Source organism: Lissotriton vulgaris, chromosome 7 (assembly GCF_964263255.1).
Source record: "Lissotriton vulgaris chromosome 7, aLisVul1.2, whole genome shotgun sequence".
Taxonomy (NCBI): Eukaryota; Metazoa; Chordata; class Amphibia; order Caudata; family Salamandridae; genus Lissotriton; species Lissotriton vulgaris.
In genome coordinates this window covers 1,351,137,390-1,351,165,005 of record NC_141695.1, presented here as the reverse complement: position 1 = coordinate 1,351,165,005, position 27,616 = coordinate 1,351,137,390, and the positions used below count along the sequence as shown (strand labels likewise).

The 27,616-nt window shown below is 38.9% G+C and overlaps 2 protein-coding genes across 7 annotated transcripts in view; one reads left to right on the top strand and one right to left on the bottom strand.

The window, feature by feature from the left end:
- The window catches only part of LOC147703676 (uncharacterized), a 29,119-nt gene extending 18,131 nt beyond the window's left edge, over positions 1-10,988 (top strand). For all 3 annotated transcript variants that reach the window (XM_086932034.1, XM_086932033.1, XM_086932032.1), the window contains 3 exons: positions 7,943-8,380; positions 9,965-10,180; positions 10,617-10,988. In XM_086932034.1, coding sequence (XP_086788160.1) covers positions 7,943-8,380; positions 9,965-10,180; positions 10,617-10,877 — 915 coding nt within the window. In that variant the 3' untranslated portion in view covers positions 10,878-10,988. The remainder of the gene's footprint in view (positions 1-7,942; positions 8,381-9,964; positions 10,181-10,616) is intronic.
- BCKDK (branched chain keto acid dehydrogenase kinase) overlaps positions 1-26,089 on the bottom strand; it is a 392,864-nt gene extending 366,775 nt beyond the window's left edge. The window contains exon 1 of one of the 4 annotated variants that reach the window (XM_086932026.1): positions 25,932-26,089. The gene's annotated coding sequence lies outside the window, so the exon portion shown is untranslated. Of the gene's footprint in view, positions 1-21,029; positions 21,148-25,931 lie in introns of those variants that run through there. The other 3 variants (XM_086932025.1, XM_086932028.1, XM_086932031.1) reach the window with 3 other exon arrangements.
- Positions 26,090-27,616: the final 1,527 nt, after the last annotated feature.

Here is a 27,616-nt window from a genome sequence, read left to right as displayed (position 1 = left end):
AACAATAGAGTGGATTTAGAAAAAAAAACTAGACAAAATCAGATATATAATTAGTTATTAAAAAAATTATATATATATTTATATACTTAACATTGAAAATTATTTCTTTTATAAAGACAATTGCTAATTGTTTGGAAATATATACAATTAGAAGTATGTTTTTTAAATAAGCTATCAACCTGTAACTTGGAATATATTTAACAGTAAAATAACTATATATATATACATATATATATATCCAAATATATATATATATATATATGCTAATAGTATAACTTATAGCTAGTACATCACTAAAATTGTAAACAAAATACATCTAAATCTGCTACCTAAAATACAATGCAAAAAAATAGTGTTCAATTAATTGACTTGCATTATAGTTAACTACAAAAGAAAATATAAATTAGCAATAGATATATATATATATATAGAGAGAGATTAAATAAGAGAACGAAAATAGACTCGCGTATAACAAAAAAATCTAGCAATACTGTAGCGATATCAAATTATTTCATAAATTAGATTAGCTAAGATGCAAGTACTAGCAGCAGATTATCATCAAGGTCATGACAAATTTACATGCAATTCTAGAGGTTATCAATGCTTGCCTAATAGTACTTTTGCAATTATACACAACTATTACAAAGATGCACATACATGGACTAAAGAAGACTTGCATTACATTATGAAATTAGGTGATGCTTTATATATAGATATGCATTTACTTAATAGCGAACAACTTAGGCATCCAGATGAGTTACCAAATTTTATTGAACACAATACTACTATCTATTCTCTTAAACTTAAAGAACCTTATTATGGAGACATATTACAACAATGTGACCCTTCGTTTCCAAATCTCAACAAAATATTAAAACCTGCACTTGATTCCAACTCCGGTGTTATACTTTGCATGGAAATTTATGTTATTTCCATTTTTAAGAAAAATGATTCGTACTTTGTATTTGACTCACATAGTCGTGATAAGACTGGAATGCCTCATCCAAATGGAACATGTATTACTATACAGTTCACATTTGAAAAACTTCTAGAGTACATCACTAATCTGGCACACTATCTTAAGAAACCAAACCTGAATTGTGTGCCGTATGAATTAACTCCAATACAAATAAGTACGATTACAAAAGAATCACTTCAAAAAGCAATGGTGCGTCATGAAAAAAATAAGAATGCAGTAGCACCGAAAAATTTTTATGTGTATTCTACTAAAGGTAGTGAAAATTTTTTCACACAAGCATTTGAAATGCGTATAGAAAATGCCAAAAAAATCATTCAGAGATGTCAATCTAAAAAAAATACTTTTTGGAATAAGGAACAGCCATTAGCATTTTTAGATAATACTCCTAGTACTAGTATGTATTCCTGTGCAATTCTCACTACAACAGGGCCTAATCAATCTAAAAAGAACAGCAAGCAGATCATCACAACACAATATACTAATACACCAGAAGAGACTACTCCTACTGACACATATGCAAGTATACTTAAGAAAACACTTAAGAGCAACACAGAAAGACAACATATTAATAGCACACACATAAATGTACAACAAACAATACCAGCAAGTAATTTAAATACCAACACATATTCTACTAATGTAATTAATAACACACACATAAATGTACAACAAACAATAAACACAAGTAATGTACATACAAACACATATTCAAGTGATTACTATAATACATATAAACTTATTACTGGAAGTAATGACAGTTTACTTCATGATAATATACACAATAGCACATTGCAGAACAAGGAAAGTAGCACAAATAATACCAATATAGATTCACATATTTTAACACAAACACCACAAGAAATTCCCTTTTTACATAACACACATCCACAGGAAAAAAATACACATAGTGATAAAACTAGTCACTATACACATTGTCTTCAAAATAGTATATTTGCTATTCTAAAGAACTACTGTAAACCAGCATATATTTGGGATAGTGTAGACTTGCACTGTATTATGAATCTTGGAGATGCTTTGTACACTGAAATGTACTCTGTCGGTGAACAAGATTGTATGCAAGCTCTAAAGTTACCAAATTACATAGTTAGCAATGACATAATCTATTCGACAAAGCTCAAAAAATGCTTTAGCGAAGAACTAACAAAATCAGCACAAACTTTACATAGTAAATTTATATCTGCACTAACTTCTACAATTAATTCACAAACTGGTATATTGATCTCTATAGGTAGATATATAATTTCAGTCTTCAAAACTCTACATACATACTCTCTATTTGATTCACATAGCCAAAATGAAAATGCAATACAACATCCTAATGGAACATGTATTGCTATCAACATTGACTCTATTAATCTTATTATAGAATACATCCTAAAGTTAGGCAATAGAGAACAAATTACTAATTCTGAGAGTATTACTTTAGATTTAACTACAGTGAACATAACAACAATTAGCAAAAAAGGATTACACCAAACACAACGGAATCATAAACAAGGAAATGTAAAGTCTAGAAAAAGCATATATGTTCATACGACACATATATCTATAAATGCATTAGGGGAAATTCCTTCGAATAGCTTACAAGTAGAAAATACAATAATAAACACACAAGACAGCAATAGTCAAGACAATAGATTGCATGTAACAGAAGACAGTTATTTAGCTTCACACATAGCTCTTAACAATACTGAGATAATAAACACATTAACAGCTAATGTTGAATCACTAATTCAACCAACCAATATAGAAATTCTAGAAATAAACAGTAATAGAAAAAGAAAACGGACACAAAACAAAGAGAATGAACGTAATCATAGACATATAGCAGGTCAAACAACAAATGAGATAATTAGGATATTTCAGGAAGAAATACGATATGGACCCGAGTACACTTGCACTATTTGCAATCAACTATGGCATAAGCAAAGTCTTCAAAATACACACAGTATTAGTAAGAGAGCTAAATTCATAGAATGTAATATTAGCAAATACAGAACAAATGAGATATGCAGAACATGTTACACATATATATCTAAAGACAAAATACCTCCATGTTCAGTATATAATGGGATGACATTTCCTGATATCCCAGCAGTCTTACAGTTGCATAACTTAGAAGAAAGATTAGTATCGCCAAGAATACCTTTTTTACAAATTAGAACATTACCACGTGGATTCCAAAAATCTCTATCAGGTGCAGTAGTAAATGTCCCTGCAGACGTTATGACAACAGTAACTGTTTTACCAAGGCAAATTAATGATAACATGACAATTCCAATAAAATTAAAAAGGAAATTAAGTTATAAATCTTATACCCATTATGAAAATGTTAGACCAAACAAAGTTAAACGTGCAGCTTTATATTTAGCCACTACAAGCACTTTGTTTCAAGAATATGGAATCACTATTAATAAAGATTGGAATTATACAACACAAGATATACATTCTTGTGATGAGACTTCAGATACAAGTAATACGTCAGATTCCTCAGACAACATTCCAGCAGGAAATTTAGATACTATGTTAGATAATGAAACTATTACTACAGAAACAAATAATATTTTAAGTTTAGCACCTGCTGAATATAACACACCAAGAGGCCTGTATGAAGACAAAGATTCAGAATATTTGGCATTCCCAACTATATTTTGCGGGAAACGTAGGCCGACTAATGAAGAAAGGCATGTCCCAATACATTACAGCACAATCTGTCAATCAGAAGTAAGAAGTAATGATCTAAGAGTAGCAAAGTGTGTTACTAATCTTTTCTTTAAATTAAAAACATTACACATTAAACAATTACAGAGCAAAATATTTATATCTCTTAGGAAATACTTTAATAATGGAAACATTATAACTGCCAAAGACATAAAGAATAAATTAGATACAATTTTGCAGTATAATGAAGGATACAAAATACTTAAAACTATCCGTAGTTCACCACCATATTGGGAGCAATGCAAAAAAGACCTCTTTGCTATGATTAGACAATTAGGATTACCAACATTTTTTTTAACTTTATCTGCTGCAGAAACGAAATGGTATCACTTAATTAACATATTATTACGTACAGAAAAGAGACCAGAATGCACAAAAGAAGAATTTAACAATATGTCATGGGAAACAAAATGCAAATTAATACAGCAGAATCCCATTACATGTGCAAGACATTTTGACTTCCAAGTTCGGAAATTATTTAATTCTGTTTTATTGCATGAAAGTAATCCAATTGGCAAAATTATTGATTACTTTTATAGAGTGGAATTCCAACAACGGGGATCACCACATATACATGCTATAATATGGATAGAAAATGCTCCACTATATGAAACTTCTGATAGAGATGAAGTCACTACTTTCATAAATAAGTATGTTACATGTGCAAAAACAGAAGAACCAGATATAGTGTCTTTACTACCTCTACAAAGACACGGCCATACCAAAAACTGCCGTATCAAACATAAAAGAACATGCAAATATCATTATCCCAGATATCCAATGCCTGAAACTTTTATACTAGAACCAATAGAGCTAGACAAAACAAATAACGAGCTCTTACAGCAAATTGAACTAATACATCTAACTATAAATAGCCAAGAATTTTCAAATTATACTTTTGAACAGTTTTTACATTCAATGAACATAGATCTAAAACAATATACTTTATGTATACAATCTATTATACAAAAAAATACTATTTTCTTGAAAAGGACACCAGCTGAATGCTTTATAAATAACTACAATCCAACTATTTTGAAAGCATGGCAAGCAAACATAGATATACAATACATCTTAGATGCATATGCATGTGCTGTGTATATTGTTTCATACATTAGTAAATCACAGCGAGGAATGAGCAAACTAATTGCCCAAGCTGCTAAAGAAGTACATGCCAATCCAAGTATTAAAGAACAACTTAAGCATATAGGGAACAAATTCTTGAACTGTACAGAAATAAGTGCACAAGAAGCAGCATATCTAATACTACAAATTCCTTTACGGAAAAGTTCAAGATCTTTTGTATTTATCAATACAAGTCCTAATGAAAAGCGTACATACTTATTAAAAGACATCGAAACTATCAATTCTTTACCAGATGAGTCTTGTAAAATACAATATGATAATATTATAGTCAGGTATAGTAAACGCCCTGTAAAATTAGAAACATGTACATTAGCTGACTATGCATCTATGTATAATGAAAAGAAAAAATGTAAAGGAAAAGAAGAAACAGGCCATGACAATTTCCTTATTGAAAATAACTTTCATAGCTCAGATGACGAAGAACTTGAGATAAATTTAGTAGACGAAACAAACTGCATAAAAAGAAAAAAAGCAAGAGTAATTCGCTATTGCAGATTTAACATCAAAAATGACTCAGAAAATTACTATAGAGAATTGCTCATGCTTTTTTACCCATGGCGAAATGAACATAATATAATTAATAACAAGGGAACTTATTATGAACGATATCTAGAACTTAAAAATGCAGTTGATTCAAACCATAATAAATATAATAAACATAATAAACAACTAACAACTAATAGCAATGAAACGAGTATATTAGATACATTGCTACCACCAATAGATACAGAAGAAGATAACACCATATGCCATGAAGTGCAGAATAATGAAAACCCATTGTATGACCTATCATTTGATTTAGGGATTAGAAGTACAAGTAGAGAAGAATCAATAAGCAATAACATAATGCCAAAAGAACAATATGATAGTATAATGCAAAATCTAACAGAAGAACAACTTAACTTTATATATCATCATTTGCATTGGGTTAAAACAAAAGAAACACCATGCTACACATTTTGTACAGGTGGTGCAGGAGTAGGCAAAAGTTTCCTTATAACAGCACTTTACCAAACATTAGTACGTTATTACAATACAAAAGCAGGAGAAAACCCAGATAACATATATGTATTGCTTACAGCTCCAACTGGCAAAGCAGCACATAACATTCAAGGACAAACACTACATAGTACTTTTAAAATACCTATTTCACAAACACTAACTCATAGACAGCTAACTCATGAGAATAGAAGCACACTACAAGGTCAGCTAATGCATCTTAAATTGCTAATAATTGATGAAATATCAATGGTAGGGGCTAATGTATTCAACTTTATACATAATAGATTGCAAGAGATAAAAATGTCTGATCTCCCTTTTGGCGGTATATCTATTTTAGCAATTGGAGACTTTTACCAATTGAAGCCAGTTTTTGACCCATACATATTTGACAACCCAAAACATTCATATAGGCCAGTAAGTACTAATTTATGGCAGACACATTTCAAGTTATTTGAGTTGACCAAAATAATGAGACAACAAAATGACTTGCCATTTGCTCAACTACTAAACAGATTAAGAGAAGGGAAACAAACAAATGAGGATATTATACAGATAAAAACACGAGAAATAGAGCCACCTGAAAACATTAGCAAAACGATCCCTTACATTATGGGAACTAACAATGAAGTCAATAGCATAAATAATGCAGTTTTATTAGAACATATAACCCATTACCCAGTTTACACAGCTACAGCAATAGATACAGTTGCAGCAGACTTAAGTGAAGCAGTAAAAAAAAAAATACTCAAAAACTTGCCCACAGATTCTACTAAAACAATGAGCCTGCCATCAATATTACATATTGCATTGCAATTAAGATATGATTTAACTAACAATATAAATGTCAATGATGGTTTAACAAATGGTGCAACAGGTATAGTAGAATTTGTGGAAACTATCAATAACAGCCCAAATGTAATTTGGATTAATTTTGATAAAGAAACAGTAGGCAAATTAACAAGACAAGAAAACAAACACATATATCACAGTAATATTTTGCCTCATTGGACACCCATTCATGCTATTACACGGCATTTCCAATATACACAGAAATTTATAACTATTATACGCAAACAATTCCCATTGAGACAATCATCTGCAAGAACTATACATAGAACACAAGGAGAAACAATTGAGCCCATTTACATTCACTTTAACAACAGTAAAGTACATCATCTACATTACGTAGCTTTAAGCAGAGCTAAATCTTTAGACAACATATACATTAGAAACTTTCAGCAAGACAAAATAGCTGTACATCCAAAAGTGCATGAAGAAATGACACGTTTAAGAACACACATGCTATTACAAATATCAGTACCACAATTACATAGCTATAGACAACAGTGTAATATAATTGTCCATAACATACGGTCCTTGCAAAGAAATTACACTGCTATGAAATCAGACAAAAATATCATGAACAGTGATATTATATGCCTTACTGAAATCAACACAACTAGAAAAGCAGATAAGAATACGTTCTTAATAGAACAATATCACCTAGTATTATTTGATAAATTTCACAACCAGCACACTAAGCATGGTATTGCCATTTACTACAAAAAAAACATGCTTTTATCGCCAATATATCAAACACAACACGAAATTGACTTTTTAATTTTCACTCAGCATCTTAATGATTCAGAATACTTATTTATTATACTGTACAAACCACCACATGTACTTTTGCAGACATTATTACAAGCTTTAAGTAGCATAATTTACTTGTATCCAAATTCAAAATATGTCATCATGGGAGACTTCAATATAGATTTAACACAAATGTCACCAAACAGAACTTTGCTATTAGAATATATGCTGCAACAATTTCAATGCCAGCAAAAAATACAACAATACACAACAGACTACAATTCTACACTAGATCACATCTATACTAATGACAACATCATGCACTACGGTACATTAGAATCATATTATAGTGATCACAAAGCATTATGGGTGGCAGTTTAAAATGCAACCACTTCATTAACATGCTATTTTATTACAGGTAATAGCAAAAGGGGAAAAATTTATGCTCAGAATGTGTACTAACATTTTCTCTCATTTCAGATGATTTCCATAGAAGACCTCAAAAAAATGAAACATGAAGACAACAAACCTTACCAAAAAACAATCCGAGCCAACGTAATAAAATGTTCGACCAAAACAAACTATACAAATGCTAAACAAGAGCACAAAGTCATGTATCATCTAGCTATAGCTGATGAAAGTAGTTGCATTAAAGCAACGTGCTACAATGAGCCATTTTACCAGCAAACTAAAGAAGGAAATGCTATTATGATTCGCAATTTCTTAGCCAAAAACAATGTGATTATCATCACGAAACAAACGAAACTATCACGCATGATGCCCTTATCTATACCTCAAGAAATAATACAGGAGGCACAATATATCCTACAACCCCCTGCTCCACCAATATCACCAATAAAAACAGTAAAAGCAGCTTCACTACGCTCATTAATGAGCATTTCTGGGACTATTGCTGAGGTAAGCTTATAAAAAAAAAACTCACCCTTTTACATGCACAGTATGTACCAAAAACTCTTGCACACAATGCTTACACCTTTGACAAACTCTCACTCTTTGACAAACTCTCCCTCTTTGACAGACTCTCCCTCTCTTTGACAGACTCTCTCTCTTTGACTCTCTCTTTGACTCCCTCTCTCTCTTTGACAGACTCTCGCTCTCTTTAACAAACTCTCTCTCTTTTTGACAGACTCTCTCTCTTTGACTCTCTCTTTGCCTCTCTCTTTGACTCTCTCTTTGACTCTCTCGGACTCTCTCTTTCACTCCCTCTCTCTTTGACAGACTCTTTCTCTCTTTGACAGACTCTCTCTCTCTTTGACAGACTATCTCTCTCTTTGACACTCTCTCTTTCTTTGACAGACTCTCTCTTTCTTTGACAGACTCTCTTTGACTATCTCTCTTTGACTCTCTCTTTGACTCACTATCTCTCTTTGACAGACTCTCTCTCTTTGACAGACTCTCTCTCTCTTTGACAAACTCTCTCTCTCTTTGACAGACTATCTCTCTCTTTGACACTCTCTCTTTCTTTGACAGACTCTCTCTTTCTTTGACAGACTCTCTTTGACTATCTCTCTTTGACTCTCTCTTTGACTCACTATCTCTCTTTGACAGACTCTCTCTCTTTGACAGACTCTCTCTCTCTTTGACAGACTCTCTCTCTCTTTGACAGACTCTCTCTTTGACACTCTCTCTCTTTGACAGACTCGCTCTTTGACAGACTCGCTCTCTCTTTGACAGACTCTCTCTCTCTTTAACAGACTCTCTCTCTCTTTGACAGACTCTCTCTCTCTTTAACAGACTCTCTCTCTCTTTGACAGACTCTCTCTGTCTTTGACAGACTCTCTCTGTCTTTGACAGACTCTCTCTGTCTTTGACAGACTCTCTCTGTCTTTGACAGACTCTCTCTGTCTTTGACAGACTCTCTCTATCTTTGACTGACTCTCTCTATTTGACTATCTCTCTTTGACTCTCTCTTTAACAGACTCTCTCTCTTTGACAGACTTTCTTCAACAGACTGTCTCTCTTTGACAGACTGTCTCTCTTTGACAGACTCTCTCTCTTTGACAGACTTTCTTTGACAGACTGTCTCTCTTTGACAGACTGTCTCTCTTTGACAGACTGTCTCTCTTTGACAGACTGTCTCTCTTTGACAGACTGTCTCTCTTTGACAGACTGTCTCTCTTTGACAGACTGTCTCTCTTTGACAGACTCTCTCTCTTTGACAGACTGTCTCTCTTTGACAGACTGTCTCTCTTTGACAGACTCTCTCTCTTTGACAGACTCTCTCTCTCTTTGACAGACTCTCCCTCTTTAACAGACTCTCCCTCTTTGACAGACTCTCCCTCTTTGACAGACTCTCCCTCTTTGACAGACTCTCTATTTGACAGACTCTCTATTTGACAGACTCTCTCTTTGAGAGACTCTCTCTTTGACAGACTCTCTCTCTCTTTGACAGACTGTCTCTTTGACAGACTATCTCTCTCTTTGATAGACTATCTCTTTGACAGACTCTCTTTAATTTCTATTACCAATTTTGTCTTACAGGAAGAAGAAATAAAAACAATTGTTATTGCCGGACAAGATACAAAACTTAAATCAATAACTGTGAAAGATACAACGGACTCAGTAAAAATAACTCTTTGGAGAGATGCCACAGACTTTCCCATTGAAATTGGATCCTACATTAAGATGACGCACTTGACAGTGCATGAATTTAACAACAATAAAATGTTAAACACAACAAGGAATACACAATTTCAAGTAAGTACAAATTATGAAAATATTAATAACTTGCTCTACTACTCAATCTATACTATCTACTTTTTAAAACACCATCAAACTCTATATTCACTAATTACAATTCACTCAAACTCTCGCTTCTAATACTCTCTATGTAAATGCATTAAGCTATACTATGTATTATACTAATCACTACTATAAAACTAACTTATACTCTCCACTTTCTTAAAACGTATTTTTACTAAAGTATCTATAACATTACAAAACAGTCTATAATCCTCTATTATACCTTTTCACTATACGTACTCACAATCTATCCTTTCTTAAACTATCTTCACTACTTATTAACATTATTTAAGACTGCATATAACAAGAAATTTTTCCGTAGGTCAACACAAGAAAAGAAATAAAATAACTTCATAAATATGAAATTAACTAAATTCTTTTTCCTTCACAGAAAATAGAACCACCAGAAGAAGAAATAAATATGACTATATATAGCCTCGAAACTGCGAATCAGGAACACAGTACACTAAATGTACATATTGATAATGCAGAAAATTTACAATCAGTCGAAATAGATAACAATATTCTACTGGACTACTTCAATATTCCACCGGACATTGACGACATTGAAGAAGCACTAATGCCAATCTTACCCAAAAATGTAAATGTAATATTACAAAATGGATACATACGAAAGATACATGAGTTGTAAAAAACAACACAATACTTGACTGTAAATAAATGTACAAAATGGGAGATATTCAAATTATGTTTCAGTAAAAAGGCGAAAAATACAGTATTTTAATTAAAGTTTAATTTGCTTGCAAACAATAATACGAAATATATATTTACTTAAATAAAACTTTTTAAAGCTTTTTATCTTGTATTCTCTTTGACAGACTGTCTCTCTTTAACAGACTCTCTCTCTTTAACAGACTCTCTCTTTGACAGACTATCTCTCTCTTTGACAGACTCTCTTTGACAGACTCTCTTTGACAGACTCTCTTTGACAGACTCTCTCTCTTTGACAGACTCTCCCTCTTTGACAAACTCTCCCTCTTTAACAGACTCTCTCTCTGTTTGACAGACTCTCTCTCTCTTTGACAAACTCTCTATTTCACAGACTCTCTCTTTGACAAACTCTCTCTCTTTGACAAACTCTCTCTCTTTGACAGACTCTCTCTCTTTGACAGACTCTCTCTTTAACAGACTCTCTCTCTTTGATAGACTATCTCTTTGACAGACTCTCTCTTTGACAGACTCTCTCTCTTTGACAGACTCTCTCTCTTTGACACTCTCCCTCTTTGACAAACTCTCCCTCTTTCACAGACTCTCCCTCTCTTTAACAGACTCTCTCTCTCTTTGACAGACTCTCTATTTCACAGACTCTCTCTTTGACAAACTCTCTCTCTCTTTGACAGACTCTCTCTCTTTGACAGACTCTCTCTCTTTGATAGACTCTCTTTGACAGACTCTCTTTAATTAAAAATGGAAGATATTCAAATTATGTTTCAGTAAAAAGGCTAAAAATACAGTATTTCAATTAAAGTTTAATTTGCTTGCAAACAATAATACTAAAAATATATTTACTTAAATAAAACTTTTTAAAGCTTTTTATCTTGTATTTGCATTATTATTTACAGAGTACATAAGATATGTTAATGGACAATTTTACTTGAAAAAGACTACAACAAATGTAATTATTCTATAGCAAATTGAGCTACATGCAAAAATGTTAATGTGTACATTTTTTTTTACAGAAGCTACACCACATGTGCACTCATTCGATGTTATATAGCAAATTCATCTGTCTTATCATTGTGAAAATTGGTAACATAAAAACATATCCAACGTTCATTAAAAATGCTACTACCATGATAATGCTCATACGTCCACATTTTCATCCATCTACCCATCATTCATCCCACCACCTTTTCATACATCATTCATACATGCAACATTTTCTCCATCCATACATCCATCTAACATTTCAGTCTCCCAAATATACATCCATCCACACACCCTTTCATCATCCATCATTCATCCACTTACCTTTTCACACATCCATCCATGCAACTTTTCAATTAGCCTTTCATCCTCCTATCCATACATCCATCCTTTTCACATCCACCCTTCAATTCATACACCCACCTACATTTGCACACATCCATCATTCATGCAACATTTTTATTAATACATCCATCTACCATTTATTATACAAACAATACATCCATCCACACTTTCAGTTTCCCATACATACATCCATCTTTACACATACACACTTCTATCCATCCACTCATCATTTGTCCCAACAGCATTTTCACCGATCCATCAATCATTCGTCCATGCAACATTTTTCACATCTATCTTAAAAATTAATTCCCCAATCTATACACACATCAACGCATCCATCCAGCCACACAATACTTATCCACCTACATTTTCACTCATACATCATACATCCATGCAACATTTTAACTATCCATCCTTTCATTTTTCCATCCATCCATCCTACATGCTTCATCCATTCAATCTTTCATCTATACATCAATACACACACACTTTCATCCATCCACCCATCATAAATCCCTACATTTTCACACCTCCATACATAATTCATCCATTCAACATTTTATACATCCACCTTTTATTACATCCAACATTCTTCCGTCCAACCTTTCATCATTCCACGCATCCTTTCATCCATTCACACTTTCAACACTACATCCTGCATCCAACCACACTTTCATCCTTCCATCCATACATCCATCCTTTACACATCCACACACCTTTTCACACATCCATCATTCATCCATGCAACATTTCAGACATCAATCTTCAAATTATTTGAAAGTTATGGAATTGTTCAAACTAGTAAAGTCACTATGCAATATACTTCCTATGCATAGTTCAGTGGCATCCTAAAATGCCTTATTGATGTTTTACAACAAAACATGAAAACACTTTCTAATACCTTGACTTCATTGTATATGTTGTTTAAAGAAGTTTCAAAGCAACTGCCTGCATCCATCTAACAGTGCCATGCATCCTTTCATACACACTTTTATTCATTCATCCTTCATCCAGCCACACTTCCACATTTCCATACATCCATCCTTTACTCATCCACCCTTCAATCCATACACCCATCATACAGCCACATAAATTTCAACACATCCATCCATCACATTCATCTACCATTTCATTCTACTAACAATACATCCATCCACTTTCAGCTTTCCATCCATACATCATTAACACATCCACCCTTCTATCCATTCACTCATCATTTTTCCAACAACTTTCTCAACTATCAATCAATCATTCATCCATGCAACATTTTCTACATTCATCTTAAAATTTCATTCCACAATCTATACACACATCAACACATCCTTCCAGCCACACATTATTTATCCACCTACCTTTTCACACATGCATCATACATCCATGCAACTTTAATTATCCATCCTTTCATTCTTCCACCCATCCTTCATACATCCTTCATACATCCATCATTTCATCTATACATCAATTCACCCACACTTTCATCCATCCACCCATCATTCATCACACCACCTTTTCACACATCCATCAATTCACCCACACTTTCATCCATCATTCATCACACCACCTTTTCACACATCCATACATCATTCATCCATGCAACATTTTATACATCCATCCACATACATTTTCTTTTATCCGTCCTTCCGTCCAACATTTCATCCATTCACACTTTCAACAATCCATCCTGCATCCATCCACACTTTCATCCTTCCATACATCCATCCATCCTTTACACATACACACACGTTTTCACACATCCATCAGACATCCATGCAACATTTAACATCAATCTTCGGATTCTTCAGAAGTTATGGTATTTTCAAACTAGTAAAGTCACTGTGCAATATTGTACTTATGCATGGTTCAGTGTGACCTCCTCCACCCGAGAGAGCAACTTCTTAACGTGTTTGCTGCATTCTTTTTCCTCTCGCATTGAGGCCGTCTCGGATATTTGACAATTTACAAAATGTAAATAGAAAACAAAGTGTTTCCGATTTTGCAGTGGAGATTTTGATACATTGAATTTGATTAACCTTACAGTCTATTTAGTACCTCCATTATTGTAGATGATTCCAATAAATATTAGTTTTACAACCTGGGATCCAACCAGCTCTTCATTCAATGCTATTTGTAAGGAAGACTGATTCCTATTAGCCACATGCTAAAATGTTCCCATTTAAGCAGTTCGGGGTGAATAGGCGTGGCTATGGGTCAGAAATGTGTTTTTGTCGAGTTCAGGGTGATTCTTTGATGGCTCCTCGTTATTAGGATCTGTTGACAGTTCAAGTTACCAAGCTGTCACCCCCCCCCCCCACACTGTTTTCCTAGGTAAACATAGTCCATCTTACAAAAATAACTTTACACGTTAAGGAGTTCTTTTTATACCGTTTCATTGTTTCAGTACTTCCAATTCCTGTTCCGATTTGCTTTTGCCGATTACAGCCACATAGTATCTTATCTGTAAGTGAAGTAGACGCCGTAATCTTCCAGCTGTCGTGTAGAACCCAAATTCATGCACAGCCCCCCTGTAGAGCTGAAAATGAATCGGCATAATGTATATAGTGGAGGGCTATGTGTGGCTGTGTGTGTGGGGAGGTTTGTGTGGCTGTGTGTGTGGGGAGCTTTGTGTGGCTGTGTGTGTGGGGAGCTTTGTGTGGCTGTGTGTGTGGGGAGCTTTGTGCGGCTGTGTGTGTGGGGAGCTTTGTGCGGCTGTGTATGTGGGGAGCTTTGTGTGGCTGTGTGTGTGGGGGGGGCTCTGTGTGTGTCATTTGCGAGAGATAAAGCTAGTGGCATTGTAAATGACAATGCCATTTATTTATGTTAAAAAATACATAAATAAAAATAATGTCAAGAGCAATGCCAATAGCTCTAACTTTAACAAAGGCGAAACCATTGCATTGTAAATGCTTGTTATTTACTGGTCTGAGCTAGTTTGGCAAGTGGTTACAAAAGTGTTTTTTCTTTTTTAAAGCAGGTGGGGAGCGGAAGCAACACGAAGGGCACGGGGGACAAAACTTATGTTTAGGGGGGGGCAGAAGCAACACAGATCTGCCAGCTGAAGCAACAGGAATGGCAGAGATTGGTGAACAACATGTTAGGCGGTAGACAGGCGGAGACACAAGCAACATGTGGAGTGGGGGGGTAGACAACAGAGAGAGAGAGAGAGAAGCACAAGGGCAAGAGAGTGCATCAAGGAGCTGGCAGGAAGTACACGAGTGAGAAAGCAATGTGAAGGAAAGAAGCATACAAGGGTGAGCGGATCACAGAGGGGAGTGGGTTAGAAGCACACAGGCAGGAGAGCAACACGGAGCGTAGTATAGAAGTACACGGAGTAGATAGCTGGGAAACATGCACTTCCATTGAATGCTTAGTCATAAAAATAAAAAAGTAGTACTTGAAAAGTAAGCAGCGGAAGCGCACAAGTAATGAGGCTATGCTCGAGGGGAAGCACAAACACAAGAGCAGGAATGAAAGATCACACAAGCGAACAAACAAAAATCATGAAAGAGATAATAAAGCCAACCAATTTCAAGCAATGGATGGAATCAAAGCTTACTGTAAACCTTACAGTAAGCTTAGAGTCCATCCAATGCTTGATAGTGTAAGCTGATAATAAATCTTTTCACAAACGGAGAGCTTGAGTTGTTTAGTAGGCAAGAAAAGGCTTAACCACAAAAAAAGAACAAATAGGTGAAAACTCTAACTTGTACAATGAACAGCGGTCAAGCCCACATTAAACAGTGTTGCAAATGTAAGAAATAGCCTTGGAACACTGGAAAGAAACTTGTCTAGTTAACGTGGCAGAAAGAGATCTAATAAGTCTGTGAACAGGTCACTGTACCTGAAGTCAAACCCAACCTGGAGTTCCACAGTTACAAACCCAACTGATCACAGAGACTGTGTTCAATGCAAGGAAGCTTCAAATTATGGGACACTACTCTTAGAGCCTGTAAAGGAAAAAAAAATGTATGTCCCGCTGGAGAGGGGGAAGCTATCCAGAAACAGAACAGAAAGTGTCACAGGCAAAAAAGGTCCCCATAGTCTAATCCCTTGAATACTCTCACGAGGATGTCCGATGATCTTGCCAAATGGATTGCAAGGTCCTCATGACCATAGAATGACTGACTCTTGACAAGACCTCCAAGCACAGAATTCTTCTGTCTGCTTGGTGTTACTCACATCCTGGTCAGGGATATGCTCCTCTATGCATCAAGTATCGCTCTTTTCCAGACGGGTTACAGCTGTAGGGCTTAATTTAGGGTCCTATCCGGACAATGGCCTTTATGCAACATGTAGAGTCTTGTACCTGGTAAAAGTCCCCCTCTGGGCTGGTGAAACACAGCTCATTCTCAAGTCTAGACAAAGCACCAAGCTACTAGTCAGGGACCAGTATATATCCAAATGTGAGGTCTCTGGCGGGAGCCAGGCCCAAACACACTAAAGTTTTCTTTAAAATTCGGACACAATTCTTATAAGGACAACATTCAGCTTATAAGGGGTTTCTGCCTATATGGGGTAAAAATTAAACGGTCAAAGGAAGATGGACGGCATCCACACTCTCGCCAAGTCCTTGTGGGTGTTAGACAAAGCACAGCAGAGAGAGCTAAAGTGGAAAGAGAAGCAGTTACGGGGCAGATGTGCGCCAGATAGAATGTAGATATACATTTTGTCAGCTGATCCCCCATGGACTGCAGCATTATGGAAATGGCCACAAAAAAGTCAAAGAAAATCCTAAGGGAAACCATATTTTGAGAAGCATGCTTTCTCCCTCCTAGGATACCATTCACTATGTGGAGTCTCCCAGATATTACACACAGAACCACACACAACAGAAGGGACTGAAGGGTCATTAGGAAAGTTTTAGGGACCTCAGTTAATGAGGACTTAAAAGGTTTCAGAAGGGGTGAAATGTTAAGCCTTCCCAGCAGGCAAAATGGCCTGCACATATGCATTACAAGCAGCTACCAGCCGTCTGTTATCCCTGAGCCTGCTACTACTGGCAAAAGCAACTTATAATGCATTTATTTATTTACTATTCTTCCACAGCACACTATCACCTGGGGGCATTTAGGTACTTTATATTTAACTAGCAGTAATACACTTGTCATGGTAACCAACAACAGCTTTCCGAAATCACCACCGGAAGGTATAAACTAATTTACAGTTATTTGTGGGGCAGAGTTTAGGTATGTGTCTTAGCCAGCAGTACCCTGTGCTCATCTGCAAGAACAGTGAACCACCACGTGTTGGCTCACAGATTGGGGAGTACACAGGGCAGACCTACCATGGTGCAACAAGTCAAGAAGGCATGGTATTCCAAGCCTCCTTGCAAAGGCTTCGTCCTGCACACTCCATGAAAGGCGGTGTAACAGAGTGAGACATTGTTAGAGATGGGGTTTCTGATTGGCTAGGGTATGCACTTAGCCAAGCAGAAGCCACCACTCTAGTCAGAGCAAGTAAGTTACACACCAAAGATAACCTGAGCTCACCCTTTGGTAGTTTGGCGCAAAGTAGGCGGAGTTATCATCAGGGGCACTGTGTAAAGCATTTGCACATCACACTCGCACAATAACACAGTTAATACACCACTAAATAGACTCCCCATGTGATAATATAGATTATATATAATACATAAACCTAGACCAAAATGACATGAATGAAAAATACTGTGCATAGTATTCCAATACTGGAGGTAGTACTTGTTATCCTGCCAATGCACACTGGAAGCAGCGGGCCAGCACATAAAGGTTCTGGGGAAAGTGGCAGTACCTCCAGCAGCCCAATAGGCAGCATGCCAGCACAGCAAAGCAGGGAGTCTTAATGGCACGTCTTCCTGGTAGCACAGCATTCCTCACACAGTGTCTGGTTAGACCAGAGACCGGGAGCAGCAGGCTGAAGGCAACTAGCACGAAAGCAGTCCAGATGATTCCTTTAAGTGGTTTAGCAGTCTTTCTGACAGAGGTTCAGTTCCAGCACCAACAATGCTTCTTGAACATGGGTTCAGAACCGCTGCACTTATACTCAAAAGGTCTTTTATGTAGGGTGTGACTTCACAAGAACGTTAGAAGTGCACAACAATCCCTTTCAACCCAGCCCTGGCTCCAGACATCAGCGGAGGGTACATCAGCCCTTTGTGTGAGGGCAGGACACAGCCTATACAAATGTAAAGTTTGAACGCCCCTCTCTCTCCCAGGCCAGGAAGGCCATCAGTATGCAGAAGAAAGCAGATGTATCCCTGTCACACTATAAAGAAAGGAACCAGGAGCTTCGTTAGGTCCAGCACACTTGCTCCTCATGTGAATAATCTATTGATATACAAAGGTGCAGTTCAACAAGATAAACAACACGAAAGGGATATTAGTGTTTCAGATTTAAGGAAATATGCTCCAATAGGAGCAAGTGCCCTCACACACCCCGGGGTGTGTGTTCAAAGCCATTTTAGCCGTGCCTTGTAGCAGCTGTCAATCAATCTAAACTTATACACTTCATATCGGATACAGTGCCAAGAGGTCAGTGAATGGTGTAAAATCTTCACAACAAAGGAATCAATCGAACAAGAGTCATGGGGAGGAGCAGCAGCAAAGAAGTACCACAATCACAAAATTGTAGGCAACAACTGATGTACTGATATGGCAATATACTAACTACCCTGGAGTGGAAAAGTAATTTATAAAGTTTGTGTCAAAAGACATAGGTTTCACTTTATCATCCTCCCCAAAAAATGAAAACTAGGTCAGTGCTAATTGGATTTCGCAATGGATCTGTAGTATAGAGACAGAGCTGTAGAGCAGACACAATAATCCAAGCGCTGCCACACCACCTATGGACGTGAAAAACTGGGCATGCCATAGCCAAGAGACTGAGTACTACGCAAAAGCCTACTGTCAGTGCCTCGCTATGTTCTGAATGAGGTCTGTAAGGCACTGTACATTGATCAGTATTTAATGTGAACTTTAAAGTGGATCTTAGTTTTTTTTTAAACCGCACTACCTGACATCTCGTGTTTTGCATTATGCAGAAAGTTCATAATAGATAGCGAAGGTAGAAGTACTGTATCTTTCCTATCCTGAAAATCTCTGAGCACAATGCCATCCCATAAAAGAAGTTTTACTTTTTTTTTTTTTAAATCCTGGTACACCAATAATTGCCATGCATATCCTTACACTAGGCACCAAAGCGTCAGGACACTGGTGCGCATGCCCACATACAGGTTATTCCATTATTTTTCCTTCTTTTTTGTCAATACTGCAAATCATCGGCAAAAGTAATGCTTGTGCTGCAGAGTAACTGCAAAAAAATTGATAAAACCAATAACTTGTAAAGGGGAGAGCTTTACAAATGCTTCTTCAAAAAGGAAGCTGCCAACATTGCCAATGCTTTAAACATCCCAGAAGAAATGAATGTGCAGCTCAGCGATCCAAGGATTCTTCTACAATCGTGTATCCATTAAAAAAAAAAAAAAAATACCAAGCATTGGAAAAACAGAGTTGCAATAATGACGTGCATACTTCCCTCCCATTGGTCTGCATGCATCGAAAATTAGCGTGAAGTCAGGTTTGCAGAATATAACAATGAATAGGCAGGAAAACAATACACAAAGGATGAATTTAATTGGAAATCATTTGCATGCAGGCCCTTCAGTAAACCCAAATGGGGTTAACCATCCAGTGAATAAATAAGCCAAACTGAATTTGGACTAGCATGCCAAGACATTGTCTTGGTGGCTTCATCTCAGGGGAAGAGTTTCTCTGTAGAAGAATCAAGTGAAACGCTTCACTATGACAAGTATCTATGGGTCCTTGTGTCACACCATTGGGAGAAAGGAACAGCGAGTGGCAACAAATTGCTGCCTTGCAAATACCCAGACCAAGCAAACCAAGAGGGAAAATAACAGGGTTGCAAGAATTAGTGCGAGTTTCAAAAAAGGAAAGAATGTAACGAAAATAAGTTTACATTACACACTACTTGTGTGACCCATCCACTTTAGATTAAAACATGAGATTAGCAATCAGACTCTGAAGAGCCCAAACCCTTTTGTCTCGAAAGCTCCAACAGACATCAAGGCTGTGACACCTACAGGCAGGCTAGGTTCCGGAGAGTGGGCCAGGCCCTCCCAAGATAGTTCTGTGGTCCACCCAAGGCCTTTTTATATGCTGAAACCATCTTCTGTTCCTTAATGCCAAAAATAACACAGGCATGCAGGCTAGCAATCAAAGCCTAATTCTGTAACTTTCCTCTAGAACACCAATGCCTTGACTTTAAGTGACTGGGGTGAGGTCAAAGGGGACGGTTGTTGACCCGGGAGTGGTAATGTATACGGAGGTTATGCAATATATGTACTACTTTTGGTGGCTGTTTTGTGGGTCTAGTGTAACTAAATTTTATAGGGTAATGTGACAATGTAACCAAGACATATTCAAATGGGCAATATGTTGTTTCTACGAACTATCGCAGTTCAGGCCTTCACCCCCCAGGCGATTGCGATGAAGCATTTCTTGTTTGAATTCCATGTTGGACTTCTGGTTCACGTTTGGTCCTCTGTTTTATGGGGGAACCTAGTATTAGGGAAGTTTTATGTTAACGCATGCTTGGCTCACTGGAAATTTCTGTGTACAGTTTCGGTGTCCGCAGGACACATGGCAACTACGCTCTCTGCACCACAATGGCATTACATAATACATACACCTACTGCACATGGAATGTGAGGGGCTTGGGTTCAATCCATAAAAGACACCGGGTCCTGGCGCAACTTACTAGACGGAAGGTCTCTATAGCTTATTTGAAAGAAACTCACCTTAATGCGGGTGAAGCAGCCAAACTGCAGGGAAAATGGCGGGGGCAAGTGTTCGCTACATCATACTCGGCTTTCTCCAGGGGGGCAGCGGTGTGGATGCGACACAATGTTCCTTTTAAATTCCTAGAGCAGAAAATGGACGTGAAAGGTAGACATGTGTTGCTTCATGGCTTGTTGGATGGGGCTCATGTGGTACTGGGCTGTATATATGCACCAAACATTGACCAGGATAACTATCTAACCACTCTGAGCGCAGCTTTGACAGACTGGGCTTAATATCCCTGGTTGTTAGGGGGCGACTTTAATGCTGTGTTGGATGTGGATTTGGACAGGTCTCACCCCCTATCACATGCCACTGAAAGCAAGAAGTACGCGGAGGCGCTTAAGAGGTGGACGGAGGGTTGGGAACTCCATGACGCATGGCGGGCGAAACACCCTAGGTACCAGGAGTACTCCTTTTATCCACCACCACACCGTCTACACACTCGGATAGACCGGTTCCTTTGTTCCGGCATCCTGTTGAGGTCTGTTACCTCGGTGCTCCATATGGGGAAAACCCTGTCAGACCATAACCCAGTGGAATTGACTGTACAATGGGGCAAAGTTACAAGTCTGAAACAGGCTTGGAGGCTACAACCTGCGTTGTTGGAGTACCAGGTTTTCCGCCCTGCCCTTTCGGAGGCGATTGACCATTATTTTTCGGAGAATGCAGGGTCTGCTAGCTCTCGCCAGATGGAATGGGATACCTTTAAAATGGTCATTAGGGGGGTGGCAATTAGCATCAAGGCAGGAGTTTGGCTTGCACTCAGAGCGGCTTACGGAGTTAGAGAGTAGCCTAGCGACACTGGAAGGGGAAGCTACAGGGACAAATGAACAACTCACACAACTGCAGAAGGCTCACATTCAATACGCATAACTTCTGGAGGAACTGTGGGTTATTGATTACTGGCTATACACACAAAGACAGCACACGCAAGCTGACAAATCGGGACCGCTGCTAGTGCGATTGGTTCGAAACGCCCCATCGCCCACACCCATAGTAGAAATTTGGAACAGTGTGGATGTAGTGGTGGACACGCAATTGGACATTAATGCCGCGTTTAGGCACTACTATGAGCACATTTACGGCCCATTTCCTGGACACTGACTTTGAACCTTTTTTCCAAGGTTTACGGCTTCCCCAACTTACACAGCAACAACGAGATGAATTGATGCGGCCAATAGCAGGGGCGGAAATCCGTCAGGCAATAAAGGCTTTACCACGTAACAAAACCCCAGGGAATGATGGTCTACCGGTTGAATTTTACGCAGGATTTGCTGACTTGCTGACGCCTCATTTGCAGTGCATATATTGTGAATCGTTAGAGGGAGTTGAGCTCCCCGCTACTTCCCTACAGGCGTTAGTGATTTCTTTATTGAAACCCGGGAGGGATGCTTTGCTCATTTCGAACTATAGACCCTTATCACTCCTCAACACGGACTATTAAATTCTGAGTAAGTTGTTGGCCACTCGTCTAGGTCAGTTTATCCCTACGCTAATACACACCGATCAATGTGAGCTTGCTCCTGGTAGGAACACGGCACTCAACATCAGACGCCTGCACTGGGTCACGCTGGGCACGCGCGACACTGGAACTAAGGAAGGTTGCATATCACTTGATCTGTGGCAGGCGTTTGATTCCTTACGCTTGGACTATATGTTCTATGCACTTGCACGTTTCGGTATACTTGAGTATATAGTATGGGTGCGCTTATTATACAGGGCCCGCAGGGGGTCAGCATATTTCAGGGCAATATGGAGTGGTGTGGGGAACCAGACAGGGCTGCCCCTTGTCACAGTTACTGTTTATCCTGGCACTGGAGCCGCTTCTGCACAGTCTCCGTGCATTAGCAGATTGTAAGGGTATAACGCGTGGTAGTACATCCCACACAGTCTCTGCCTACGCATATGATCTCATTCTTTATATCAAGACATGGACGCAGACCATCACCCAATGCCCTACATTTTTGAGTCATTCCAAGGCCTTTCAGGCCTTGCTATTAATGCAACCAAGTCATACCCATATTTCTTTGATAGCAATGTGAGGAGAGGTACCTTTAAGTTTGGCCCCTGGTCCTTCCACATAGCACCTGATACCTTTAAATACCTCGGAATACAGGTTTATCGCGATGCCACGGACATCCTGGATGGAAATATGGCACGCGCGTTCGCCGCTCTCAAACCTCAAGTTCAGTTCTGGGTCTCATTACCTCTATCAGTAGCGGGCAAAGTAGCCATTGCAAAAATGGTGCTGCTACCGCGGCTCTTATATTATTTCACCAACTTGCCGATACTAGTCCCCATCAGGATTTTTAAAACAATGAATTCTCTGGTGACAGACCTGATATGGGGTACTGGGCGTAGACGTATTAGCCTAGGGAAATTACAACTCACCACAACACAAGGGGGATGGGTGTGCAGGATTTACGTGCGTATTGCTACGCCAGCCAATTACAATGACTAACGTATTGGCTTGCAGGACGTAATTTGCATGAATTGGATATGACATCACGGGACAGGGATAGGGGACTCATCCACAGGCTCTTACTACCGCAAGCCCCCCTAGCGACATCGACACCCCACTTATTGAAATGAGCTATTCTTTACTGGCGGAGTGCAGCGAGGTACACTGGACGAATGACACCATATGCCCCTACTATTCCGCTGCTGGGTATCCCTACACGTTCTGGACTGGCCACTACCCGTGCTCTACGAGCATGGACTGGGGCGGGCATCACCACGATAGGAGAATTTTTTTCGGAGGGTGTATTAATGACACACAAGACGTTTTAACATTCAAATAAATGTGATGTTTTGAGGCATTATGAAAGGTAGCGTGCATAAATCACTTATAACACTAACAATATTAACTAAATATGAATTCACAGATGCGGAAGCAATGGTATCTTTCCATTGAAGTCCAGAAATACGACAAGGGTCTCTTAGTGAAAAGTAAGGGGTGCTGGGCATCATGAAGTACAGCATGTGAAGAAAATGGTGTGAGAGGTAGATGCAGGAGGATGAAATAGCAGTCTGAGGATGTCGGATGGATGGCGCAGGATATTAACCGCATGCGCGCTAGCGGTTTTCCCGCTGAGCGCTGCGATTTTAAAAATCCCGCGTTACGTGACAAGGTCAACTCGTCACACGCACAGCGCAGGTAACGCCCATGACGAGCTGACCTTGTCACACGCATCGAAGGGGTTAAGGAGCAAAATGAGTGACGCGAGTATGGGGGGGATGGGTAAACATATACTGAGTTGGTGGTCATAAAACATGAACAGAGGAAGAGGGCTACCGAAAGGTGAAGGCAGAAGAGGATGCTTGTGAAGGACAGGGAGAATGACAAAGGAAGGTGGAACCAAAAAAGGGTCATGGACAAATTATAGGTGGTGGGGAAAGGACCAAGGAAGGAGTGTGAAGAGACTGCAGGATAGTGGTAGAACAATGAGTAGAGACTGAAGGACATTGTGGGTGACGGGTACAGAGGGTGATGATGGGAGAGACTGGTGAAATACAGGCGAAGAGGAAAGAAGAGAAAGCATGCCAGTCAATAGTTAGGAGAGAGTTCCATTTTGAGGCACTCACATGAGCTGTAAGTTTCCTCCTTGTTCCCTTTAAGTGCAAAAGACTGACAACAAACCAGTGGTTGAGAAAATAGCCATCACATTACAGGTCCAGTTGCTAACATCAGAAGATGTACTCTTGGCACAGTGGGAAGGTGGGGGTCGAAACAGGCCCACATTTGAGATCTGGTTTGATTTTGTTGCTCAGGTTGCCACCTTTCAATGTTTCTCCAATTGTTACTGTGCTTCGTTAGCTAAAATATGCATACCTTCGGGTGTTTATAGATTTCATGTGTGATCTCAGCAGTGAAGGTGAGGCTAGTAGAAGAGAGTAAGGAGGATAGTCCAGAGAGAGGAGGAGAGTCCAGGGTGAGGTGGAGCGAAAGAAGGTTAAAGTGAAGAGAGTGGACGGTGAAGCAGAGAGACAGAAGGGTAATAAGGGGAGGCTGAGGCACGAGGGAGGATAGTGAGTGGAGACGAGTCAGAGGAAGTTAAGCGAGAGGAAGAGAGACAAGGGCGAGAAAGAGAGAAAGGTGAAGCGGAGTAAGGAGTAAGAGAAAGTTGATACAGAGTGAAGATGGCGAGGGCAGGAGAGAGTGAAACTAGTGTAAGGCATAAAGAGAAGAGGTTGAGGTGAAATAAATATAAGGGTAGAATGATGAAAAATGGAACAGTGGGGAAATAGGAAAAGAGAAAGTAGGAGGAGAAAAGAGTGAGGTGAGAGGAAGCGGAGGGACACCAGGGTGAAGCAGAGAGAAAGGACAGTGAAGTCAGGAGAGGGGAGGAACAGACAGAAAGATGCGTCAGATGGAGAGCAGAAGGGATAATGCCACTAACTTTAAGCCTCTAGAAATACACAATTATAACGAGCAGACAGAGCCAGCAGTGCGTAAGCTTTGGAGCTCACATCCGTACAACACAAATCTCAGACACCCGAAACTCTGAAGAAACCCACCTATCTTTATGGCCCATCCACGCTTCTCAATGGCCCTCCCATATCCCAAGTCATTGAACCGAGCCTAATTTGGCCCATATTTTATTGGCTACATGGATTATAGACAGTTGTATTTTATTTTATTGGGGGCGGGGGTGCTATCTGGGGCTGTCACTGGTGAGGGGCCAGTGTGCGTGGTGCATGGAAACAGCTTTATGGGGCGAGAAGAGGGTCTAGAGACGAAGGGCAGGTTCTGTCTTTCTAGTAGTCACTGCCGTACGGTAAACATTTTCTACTCCACACGAGTGAAGCGTAAATGACAATCCTGTCCCCCGCGAAGAGGTTCATGAAAACAGCCTTACCTTCCGCCCCACGACAGCAGGTCTTTAATTATCCAAGTGCCTCTGCTTGGCTTTCGCCGATTTCAACATACGAGGGGCTCGCTAACCTACGTGGATAAGCGAAGGCAAGGAGAGGCAATCGGATGGTTAGTTTATGCTGATTGGCAGGCTAAAAGGCATTACTGAGAGTTGCTGGGTGCCTGCCCTGCCCAATAAGTCCCGCTATTGGCTAGAGAAACAAATCACCCGCCCCGGAAAAGATAGGCAACACTACACAAAATAAAGACGCCACCGCTGCTTCCCCGGAAGTGATCCTGTACCGGCATGTGAACTACGAGACAATAGGGCACAGACAGACGGGAACATCGCCCCCAGGCTGAGTTCATATCTGCAGGTCTTTTGTTTTTCGGTTCTGGCTTCCCCTTGTGGCGAAGTTAGTACTCGGACAAAACGACCTTGTCGGGGGTTCAGCAATGACGATGTACCTCCTCACTTCACGCTATTTTTGTGTCCTGTGTGAGTACATGTAACGTAACGAACGCCTGCTTTATACGAACAGCTAACAATAAAGTACAGTTTGAAGGCGTGAAGTGGCTGAGCATGTAAACTCTCCGGGACGAGGTAGGGCGAAGCAAAATATCTCCAGTGTCCTGATTAAGTACTAGTAATCTTCATTACCAGTAAGTAATCTATGTTCATCCTTCCAGTTATTTATTAATTGGTGAGGTATGCAAAAGCGCCTTTGACGAAAATCCAAACATCTCCAAAAAAAAACAACATCCAGTGATTTAATTTGAATGAAAGAGTGATCATTTATTCACTAGTAATAGAAGCCTTGCAAATTACAATATTGTAAACTGCAACATACCCGACCAAAATGTTCTGTTTATTGGATGTATTCTGAACTCTACAATGTCTTATGAAAGTGTGTTCTGAGGCCCAGGAACGTGCACTGTAAGTCTCTTTCAACGAAACACTTTGAAATGCAGTTTTGTGGAACGTCATTACCCCTTCCTCATGGCAGATTCTTCTAGACTCAAATAGGACGATAATATAACTTCCTTAATCCATCAACTCATAGTCATTTTAGAAGTCTTCTTACCTTTACCAGAAAGGCCTATGGAAACAAAGAGTCTGTATTCCTGTACTAGCTGTATCTGTTAAGATCGACATAGCACGCTTGCTTTTCAATAAACCCAGTAACTTTACTTCAGCAAAAGAAGGAAAAGTAAAGGATACAGGAACTATGATTTCCCAAGCGGTATCAAATTTAGCATTCACTTTTGGCTAGAAAGTAGTGTAAGGCTTCAAGGCTATAGCATCAGCCAAAAACTTTAAACAAGCATTGGCATAGCCAATAGGTCTCGCCTTTGGGACCTTATAAGTGTTTAGCCATGCAACACTTGATGTTGTTGCACCAAGGATATTGTGCTGAATAACTAAACATTTATAAGGTCCCAAAGGCACGACCTATTGGCTATGCCATTGCTTGTTTATTTTGAGAGTGAGAGTATCTTCACTTTTCAAGAGTGATGTAATACTTTTAATTGGAGCGTTCTGGCACTTCTCAGAAACAAGCAGGTACATATGCTTTTGGCCCACTCTGTAAGATTTGTTGAGGGCCCACTCTGTAAGATTTGTTGAGGTTGGAGCTTAGTTTGGGAGCAGAGCGCACAGGTGAAAGGGACCGAAGCCCGAACCGTAGC